The 9,875-nt window shown below is 38.0% G+C and overlaps 1 protein-coding gene across 1 annotated transcript; it reads right to left on the bottom strand.

Annotated features, from left to right (window-relative positions):
• Positions 1–3,395: 3,395 nt before the first annotated feature.
• On the bottom strand, positions 3,396–7,990 carry ca3 (carbonic anhydrase III). The gene is made up of 7 exons (XM_002939151.5): positions 7,883–7,990; positions 7,540–7,737; positions 6,323–6,441; positions 5,098–5,190; positions 4,358–4,420; positions 3,789–3,944; positions 3,396–3,557 (listed from the first exon to the last, which is right to left on the bottom strand). Exons 1-7 carry the CDS (start codon positions 7,920–7,922, stop codon positions 3,438–3,440), a joined length of 789 nt encoding a protein of 262 aa, XP_002939197.2. The 5' UTR covers positions 7,923–7,990; the 3' UTR covers positions 3,396–3,437.
• Between the last annotated feature and the right edge of the window lie 1,885 nt (positions 7,991–9,875).

Raw genomic sequence — 9,875 nt, 5'->3', positions numbered from 1 at the left:
ACCTAATGGTCAGGTAAATAAATATAATTCATAACCATAGGAAATGCCTAATTCATTCATCCATACATTTCAGAAAGGTTAGAGAAGCACAAACCTGTATCAGCTCAAATAGCAAAAATTTTTTACCAAAACAACTTTATAATGTTCTGTATGACTCAATATAACTTGTGTCTCTTAAAGTGCATCAACCAGTGAAATAGCTTAACATGCAAATGAAATATACTTTTTATTTTTCATTTAGCATCAGTTAGCCTGTTAATCAGAGTCAGTTAACCTACCAGTACACATACTTAAACCATATATACCAACATCAATACTAAGGGGCACATTTACAAAAGCACGAACGCTCCGAGCGTATTTTCGCCGATTTTTTCGGGTGTCCGCATGACTTTTTCGTATGGCGCACGACTTTTTCGGACATTTGCACGAAAAAATCGGAAAGGTTTTACTGTTGTTTATAATTGTTCGGTACAAAAATTTTGTGACTTTCGGATTGCCAATACGATATTATCGTGACTAATACGATTTTTTCGTAAGCATTTTTGTGATATGTGCGATCTTCCGAAATTTTCGTTTCCAATACGTTTTTTTCCCATTCGGATTCGTGGATTAGTAAATGTGCCCCTAACTGTAGATTTTAGTATCACAATAGCCTTGGATATTATGCTTGTACTGGGGAAGCACTGGAGAATTGGTACATGGAGAATTTAAACAACTGTCAGATCTCCTGCACAGCCATTACCCAGCGTTCCAGGAAAAAAGCAGATGTTAACTTTTGACAAAATATTTGTAAGAAGTGAAATAGTAAATAATAAGGCAATATTCCAGTTCAGTAAGCAGGTGGCACCAAACCTTAAGTAGAAGTAGGGCAGTCTTTTCTGCACATTCTCTGTACATGGTTTGTGCTGCTGTCAGTTACTGAGGGGCCGATGCACAATATATATAAGGTTGAATAGAAATTAATACAGATAATTGCAGCCCTGCAGCTAAAAGGCAGCTCTAAAACCAGCACAATTTGCATCAAAATTTAATAATCAACTCTGTAGCTTTATCTTATATGACAGTTAAACCTAATTTTCTGATAATTTTAAATGACCCCTAAACTCAACCCCTCAACGGCTGCTTAGAGCACACTGAGCATGTGCACCTGATTTCTTATCGGGGACCACCCGCCCCCATTCGCCGCCCTCGCAAACACTTCCCCCCCCCTCCCGTGTGAGTGCATGCGCATTTGCGAGGGAGCACATTTAACCTCACATATGGAGCAGTGGGGAGAGGTCCCCATTGCTCCATATGGGAGCAAAATTTCGGTCCCTTCATTTGTGCCACCCTAGGCCCGGGCCTCGCCACAAATCCGGGCCTGCAGACACTTTCCAACATGGGGAGCTCCTGTGACAAGTTTGAAGGCCTGGATCATTGCTACTGATGCTGAAAGGTTAGGCTGTTTATCAGCAGTCATTTTGGTTCTACTGTATAGATATGTGCGTCGTCAGGTGTGTATATTGTACATTATATATATAGACACAGTGTTTGTAAAACACTAGAGGGAAGGCACATATCTCCCAGAATTGTTCTATGAGACCCAATATATGAGGAGAATAACAAAGGTTCTGTATAATCAATCAACAAGCACATGTGCTGGGAGTGATGTAGCAAGTACTTGAGACTGTCTGCTGAGGGAGTGAGACTTGTGTGGGAAAACTCCTGAGAAACTTTGGGGCTTAAAATTAATATATATAGAGAGAGAGAGAGAGAGAGAGAGAGAGAGAGAGAGAGAGAGAGAGAGAGAGAGAGAGAGAGAGAGAGAGAGAGAGAGAGAGAGAGAGAGAGAAAGAGACTAACTGATTTTGCTTCAGAGAGCAAGACCCGTGCAGTCAGGCTGCCAGTAAACCAGGCTGTTCTGCTTAAAGGACAATGAAATGTTAATATAAATTAAAAGTAAGTCTAAAGGCATTCTTTTTAAGTACTTATTGCATATCTAAATTTCCAGATCCCTGCTTGCTTCTCTGAGATATGGTGCTGGCAGCCTACAGCAGTGTGAAGCCTACAGTGACATCACTGAAATCTCTCTCCCCTTCCTGTAGGTGCCAGCGGCAGCCTTCCTATTCTCTGAGCATGTGTGTAACTTGATCCTGTCTCCTGTTCTGAGCTACACATGCCCACCAGCCAATCAGAAGCGGATCTGGCAGAGGGGAGGGGGGGAGGGAATGAAACACATGTGCAGTATGAAGCAAGGAGGGAAAGGAAGGGAGAATACCTTTTTAGAGATGGCTGCCTGTTCTAGAAAATGTGAAGTAAGTGTGACTGAGTAAATATTTGATTAGGTGAGCCAAAAGTGTGGGGTTTTACTAAACAATAGGAGAACTATTGGGCAGTATGCTTTTTAAATTTTGACTTGCATTCTCCTTTAATAAACCAAAACTGTGAGATGTTATTGGTCTAGTTATGCACTGCTTGTTTCCCTCTTGAAAACCTCCGTTGTGAATATAATAGATGGATTTATGTTTAAAGTTACCTTGGATGTCGCTCCCTTTTTACTTTGAGTGTGTGAGTATGTGTACTTCAGCATGGTGTTTCATACACTAGCTCACCTGCCTGTACTCCTCCTGTCACACTTTCCCAGAATCTCCATACACAGCTTTCTGAGTTCTGTTTTTCCAGCAATTCCACTTTACAAAACATAAATAGTAGGACTGTTGCCAGGAACATGGCATTTTATGTATTACATTTAGGACAGTTGATTTCATGTGAATTTTGTCTTAAAAATACAAGCTATACACGGTCATTGTAACTTACAGTTATACATTTAGTGATATATTACAATATATACATTATAACAGGATGATTTTCATGCTCATGCTTTGTATGGTGATTTAGGCTTGGCATTTATATATCAGTTGAGATGTACAGTAAAGCTGGTTGTATACAGTTCTCATTAGTGGGAAAGAACCAGGAAGGGTGTCAATGTACAAAACTTTTGCAGATGTGAAGTTAGAAACCAAAGGATCAGGCGACTGTTACGGTCTTATAAATAATAGATATCACTGAGTACTGCCATACATTTACTGAAAACTGCACAAAAATTTGTTTAATATGATTTTATGGTACTTGTATGAGATAAATGGTAATAAATCATGGAAAAAAATTGTACAATTGGGTAAAATAATTGTATTTTGCTTTGGAAAGAGGTGTCTAGACCTCAATGTGCTGAGACCATTTTACTATATATCTATATAGAAGTTATATTCTCACATTTATGTACCCATTAACCTAGAATCTAATCTTGGCCTGTGTTCATATTCCAGAAAGTTATTAGGTCTGGTTATACACTGCCCTTGGAATAGGTTTTTGAAGCAGTAAGATACACTTGATGCTAAAAGAAAAGACAAATTAAATGACTTCTTATGGCAGGGGTTTATTGAATGTAGATAAAAGGGTTAATCAAAAGAAGCTCTGATTTCTCTTCCTTTCACAGGCTGCGGAGGTCGAAAGTTGTCCACCATGTGGCACTCGATTTCACCTTCTAGAGTTGAGTAAACACTCCGGAATTTTTCCATCTAGCAAAAGAAAGACATGGGGTAACACCTTTCAAACAGTCGACCACACCACTATCCTGATTGGTAGCTATGGGTTCTTGGATCTTTGCATATGATTATTCCATACAGAGCCACGTGTAAGATAGGTGGCTGTGTAAAAAACGGCTAAACTCCACTCAAGTTTGCTGCATTACTAGACTGTAGACTGGATTCTTGGCTGGAGTTCGGTACAAAGAAGCGCAAGCAATTTACCTGCTCGGGACTGACAGTAATTGGTTCGCTCAGGAGCAGCCAAGTAACACATTCTTCGCAGGGTGGAGTTGTAAATGAGCCTTGGTATGTCCAGTAATCCCGAGAGGAAGGAAACAAAATTGTAGGATCAAAGTCTGTAAAATGAGCCTTCTTTCCCTAAATAAAAGAACACATCAGTGTTTTAAAATAAGGTGTGTGTCTATATGAGAACTGCCATGCTGATTCCTGAGCTAAAATACAATAACATTCATTGACACCAATGCAACCGTGCCTCCAGCCTGGACTAATATTCCATTGTCTTTCTAGCAGGCTGGTCTCAAGCTTCTCCCATAGCCCTTCTATTGGGGCATGATTCATGAACAAGAAGTCATGATGACAGGTTTGAAATCACAGAGGTTGTGATCACTATAAAATATTATAAGGTTATAGCATTTGTTAGCCAAGCATTATGGTCACCTCTTATTTTCATAAAAACTTGTGTTATTTTAATGTAGGCTATGGGTAAACCTAGGGAATTGCCTCTGTTAAAGAGAAATCTATTTATTTTGTGGTTTCATTTTAACAATTACCTTGTTCTTGATACAATCCAGTGCTTCTAGAACCAACTTCAAATGCGGTTTGGCTTTCCCAATCTGTGTTTAAAATACAGAACATGAAAAATATTATCATTAAGAAAAGTATATTATCATTATGGTCTTAAATCCTAATACACAAATAGAAATTCCCTTGGCTCAACATGCACAGCTGTGTCTACACACACATTCACAGGTTGGAAAGTGCTAACAATCATTTGCACCAGAAGTCCCAACCCATTGCCTGTGCTCTTACTAAGTATGTGGGAGTGGGCAAACATAAAGCATATCGGTTTTAAAATGGTATTTTGATAAAATAACATCTGCAGTATATTTACGTGTGCACACAGTGCCCATATATAATAAATTAATCTATTGGTTATCTCCAAAGTTTGAATGCTTAGAAACTGTATCAGTCATTATTATTATCATTAGTATTTCATCATTTATTATTTATATATAAAAATACATTTCTCACTGAATAAATTCAATCAAAAACTGGGGTAAAAGTTTTGCAGCCCGGCCACAGGCTTTTATTATGCACAGTGCCGAATATGAACCCTAAACACTTACAGGACCCTAGAATGTGTATACATAATAGGAAGCATGGATTATGGAAGATGCTAGTGAAAGCAGGACACTTCGTACACATGGATTTTTTCAATATATTATTTTACTTTATTTGTTTGAATTGCATTAACTGTTACCTGCTTTATAGAAGATAAACTTACTCTTACCTTTAAAAATACTGCTATTATGGCCACACCATCAGGATGCTTCTTTGCTTCTGTTATGTTGTCATACTTTGAATTCCAGTGTATAAAGTGCATCTTTAAAAAAAGATAAATATATATAATGTTTAAAAACTATTTAAAAATGAATAAGGATAAAGAAGCTTAAATAGCAATATAGCATATATAAAACATATTACTAAACCCGGCTGTCTATTTGCCCGAAAGTGTGTACATGTATGCCAAGCACGTATAACACCTAGCAGTCTCACTAATGGATTACTGGGCTACGTATAGACAAGTATTAAAAAGTGTATGCGTGAATATGACAACGCAAGGATTAAGAACTCTCTACGTAACCACCATAAGAAATGGGTCTCATGGAAGAATTTTACTGAGGCTGATACCCAGGAATTATAGCTAATAATTTATATTATTTGCTCTTCATATTTTTTTTTCCTTTCTTCTTTCTCCTGTCTCTTTCCCCTGTTCTCTTCCCTTCTCTTTCTTCCTACTTCACTTCCTTGTCTCTCTATGCTCTCTCTTCCTGTCATGGTATGTCTTAACACGTACAGACACATTCAATATTTGACATACATGTAGATATAATGCAAAGCTTGACTGTTAAACTTGTATATGCAAAAAAACTATCAATAAAAAAAAGTGTATGCGTGTCTCCCATGTGCCTACCAATAAACATGAAATAAGAATATGTTTTAAATCAGTAGTAACATCAATGATTGGAAACACAGTTCAAGGCAAGTTCTTACGTGGAGTACAGCAAATCAGAGGCAATATAACAGGTGCAAAGTTTGCTGTATCTCTAGTAACCCATAGCAACTAGTCAGAAGGGTGCATTTACTGTTTGGCTGTCTAAAGCAAATTGGTTACTATGAGTTACTAGACTAGGAACAATCTATGTGTCAGCTATTACATAAGCAATCAGATTTGAAATGTTACCTACAAGTTAGAAAACAAAAGCAAAGATCTTTTTGGTTGCTATGGACAACATCACTGGTGATGTTTGTCTCCAGTGTTAATGAATACACCCCTAGTGTTTTATCCCCAAGTGCTAATTGTGTTGTTTCAGGCCCAGGACATATGTTTTCTCCAAAATTCAGCCCTGCTCACACTCAAGAAAAATCTGCCTATAGTTATATATCAAAACACAGTTAAATCCTGAGTGCCAGTTTCCTTTAAGCTTTAAATGGACAGTTGTGAGTGGAATTACCTCTCCTGCATATCTGAAACCATCAATAACATGCTCAGATCCATGGTCATCAGAGGAACCCCAGTGAAACTGGAGCTGTCGGAGTCTGTAGGTTCCATTCATGGGACCATCTTTAATAACTAAAGGAAAAAATAAGAATTATTTACTGCCAAATCAAGGAATCCCAATATAATGATCAATAACGAACCTTGGAATTATCATGGTTTGGGAGAAACTACACAGAACGTGTATAACATGTTACAGCAACCTCACGGTACTTTGATATTAAATGCAGTCCAACCTTTAGTTTGTATTTACACAATATAATCAGAAGACCCAAGATGTAATTTAAGGGATACTATAATGACAAACTTTAACCTGTTCTAAAAATGTCCCTTTAAGTCAGGCTACTGCCCAGGTTTCTCTATGGGACCTTGCAGTAGCTATAGTGTTACTGCTATTGTGCTATTGAGTGAGTCTGAATAAGGTAAAGATTGGGTTGCGGTAGCTCTGAATATAGTGAGATATCCAATCCTTTGAATATTAAATCATAGTGATTGCATGGCTCCAGTTGTAAAAAGAAATGCCAGTATTCACTTAATTCATGGATCCTTAACTTCTGGATGAGGATGCAAAAATTGGTCCTCTGTTTCTATGATCATTTTTATTGAAGAAAAACGTGTCCGTACATTAAAAAATACTTATTAAAAGGGGAGCACAGCTTATTGTAATTGGGTTTTTTCCCTTATGAAAAGAGAGAGCTCCCAGATATTATTTTGGGTTCCATTAGAAAATTATTAAGAAACGCTTAATATAAATCTGCATGTTTGTCAGCTTTGGGAGTGGCTAGCTCTAATTATGCTCTCCTGATCCTAAACCTGGGTGTTTGTTTGGTTTCCTGATGTCACCAACAATAATCACTTATTTTGTTCAGCTCCTCATTGAGTTCTCCCAAACTGAAATTCTCCCTCAGTCTACCCAATAGCTAAACCACTAACTACAATGCAGCCCCAAGCTACCAAACAATGAAAACTATCTGCCAGGAAGGGCCAGGTGAAAGCCCCCACAAAATAAAGCAGTTAACACACACACAATCTTGACACTTTGCAATCTCATATATATATATATCTAGAGTGGGGAACAAGCTTGTACCTCTGAATGATGCTTGCTCTTAGGGATCAGTGTGGATAGTTCACCATAAATAAAGATTTTGCTAAACAAAGAAGTTTAAAAGTCACCTGATTTGTCAGTAGAATCATCAAATACCACTCTGCATGTGGTTCCATCATTGACCACCGTTAGGGATGTTGAAGGGTGGTAGGTGGAAGTCCATGGGCGCAGGGTAGGGTCATGTTTTATGTATCTGGTAAGGAGTTCAATAGGGGACTGTTGATCTCCTTTTGCAGCAGGGAAATATTCTGCCCATGTATCAGGCCCTAAAAATAATACCACAATATTAACTGACCACTACATTCATATTTAAAAAGGCTAATACTTCCAATAAGTTAAAAATCAAGCAAAAAGCATGATTTTGACCAATTTTGATATCACTGTAAACATGCATTGGCTTGTTGTACTTACCATTGTGACTGGCATATCCCCAATCATGTCTGCGAGACATTTCTGTTAGTTTGGTTTCTTTCTGCTTTACTATGGAGCAGACTGTGAAGGGGTGACTTCATTGGGGGTTTTATACACACCTCTTAGCCTCCAATAGCAGAGATTATTTGGAATCCTGCCTTCTTTGGGTTGGAGAATGAGGCAACAAGAAAAATATTTCGACTAACAAGCCCTCTCCCCTGGGACACTGCTTAAAGTATTAGGAGATTTTCATGGATTTAGAAGGAGCAGAAATAATATACACTACCTAATCTGATCACAAGCAAACGACAAAAGGCCAGCAGCATACAGATATGGATATAGATATAGCTGGATCACTGGCACAAACTGACATATCTTTCATGTGATGAAAAATGTGAATCCCAAGTGTCTAATATTGTAAAAGCTCCTTGGCTATGTGGTTAGTACTTCCCCATATCTAACATGCCATAAGGAAAAAATAAATGACAGAGTTTAAGAAGCAATTATGTAGACTAATACTAATGTATTTTATAATTATTTCATATGCATAAATATGTTATATTAAATTGCCTTGCCCTGCTTGAGGGGAAAATTGCAGGGAAGCAAGTGCTCCATCTTGTTCCCTCTTTGGACACCTATGTAAGTATCTTCTACTAGGGTTGCCATCTTTTCCAGGGGTGGGTGGTGATGTCACAGAGGCTGGGCATGATGTCAAGGTGGTGGGGCTATGGCGATATCATACTCTAGTTATATAAAGGGCTGATTTTATATTGCCTAAAACATTCAAGGTCTTTTTACAGTAAATATCCAGTGGAAAACTATACCCTTTAGCAGGGAAGGTCTGTGCCTTCAAAGATGCCCCCAGTAGCCCCCATTTACTTTTCTGCTGATTCACTGCACATTCTCTGTGCTGCTGTCACTTACCTGAGCTTAGGGCCCAACACACAATATACTGTATATATAGAATAGAAATGTTGCAATAAAAGGTTGATAAATAATACTGATTTGTAGTGTATGGCAGCTCTGAAACCAGTGCACTTAGCATCAGAAATCAATAATCAGTCCTCTATGACAGGCCAGCTTAATTTTCTGCTTGATAATTTGTGATGACCCCTAAGCTTAGCTTCTCAAGAGCTGCCCAGAGCACACTGAGCATGTAAATGTTGCAGACACTTCTACTAAAATCCAATATGATGACCCCTTGTGACAACTTTGAAGAGTTACTACAATAGAGATGCCAAATTGGTGTAATAAATTCAGTATATAAAATATTTCTAGCCATATTCATTTTTAAGGGGTTAGTTCTCCTTTAAGTGTCTTTTGAAAACCCACAACACCCTAAATTCACCTTAATATGGCTGCAGTTATTATAACTAGCATTTATCCCAGACTCACTTGGGGTTAGTTTTATCATAAGCTCATTAACCTGCCTATACTTTGGATGGTTTGGGTGGCATCTAGAGTACTAGAGTTCTGTCCATGCAGACAGAAGGGAGAATGTATACAGTCAACACAGAAAACCCCATGCACTATTTTATATTTATAATACTATAATAATCTATTTTATTTTTCATTTACTGATTACTAATGAATCTCATTGTTGCAGTGTAGAAGAGGTGCAGTGTCCCTTTTGTCTAAGCCATTTTAAGGGACTTGTATATGGATATATAATAATGAAAGCCATGCATATTATGAGGTTTCTTGGTGACGCCTATTACCATGATGAAATGAGTCGTACTGGCACCTTTTCTTTATAAATGGTGATTCTGAAAGCAAAGACTTTGCTATGTTTGGTGAGGTTAACCACCTGGTGTTCTCTTTCCTGCAAACAAGCGCACAATTGATTTTGTGAAGAGCAGCTTTGGGCCGGGATTCTAACTATTAAAGTTGTGCTGCCAAACTGGTACTTAAATCCAGCACGTACACATCATGTGGGTTATGTGCAACACTCCAGGATGCCTTTAGCTTTGGCAGCTGTCTGAAATACAGGAAT

The sequence above is a fragment of the Xenopus tropicalis genome, chromosome 6 (genome assembly GCF_000004195.4).
Source record: "Xenopus tropicalis strain Nigerian chromosome 6, UCB_Xtro_10.0, whole genome shotgun sequence".
NCBI classification, from domain to species: domain Eukaryota; kingdom Metazoa; phylum Chordata; class Amphibia; order Anura; family Pipidae; genus Xenopus; species Xenopus tropicalis.
This window is presented reverse-complemented; position numbering and strand designations above follow the sequence as displayed.

Coding starts and splice junctions, on each gene's coding strand:
- ca3 (XM_002939151.5), bottom strand. CDS start 7,922: ATGTCTCGCAGACATGATTGGGGATATGCCAGTCACAATG. Junction 6,442..7,539: donor TGATTCTACTGACAAATCAG/GTGACTTTTAAA, acceptor TTTTTCCTTTAG/TTATTAAAGATGGTCCCATG. Junction 5,191..6,322: donor GTTTCAGATATGCAGGAGAG/GTAATTCCACTC, acceptor CTTTTTTTAAAG/ATGCACTTTATACACTGGAA.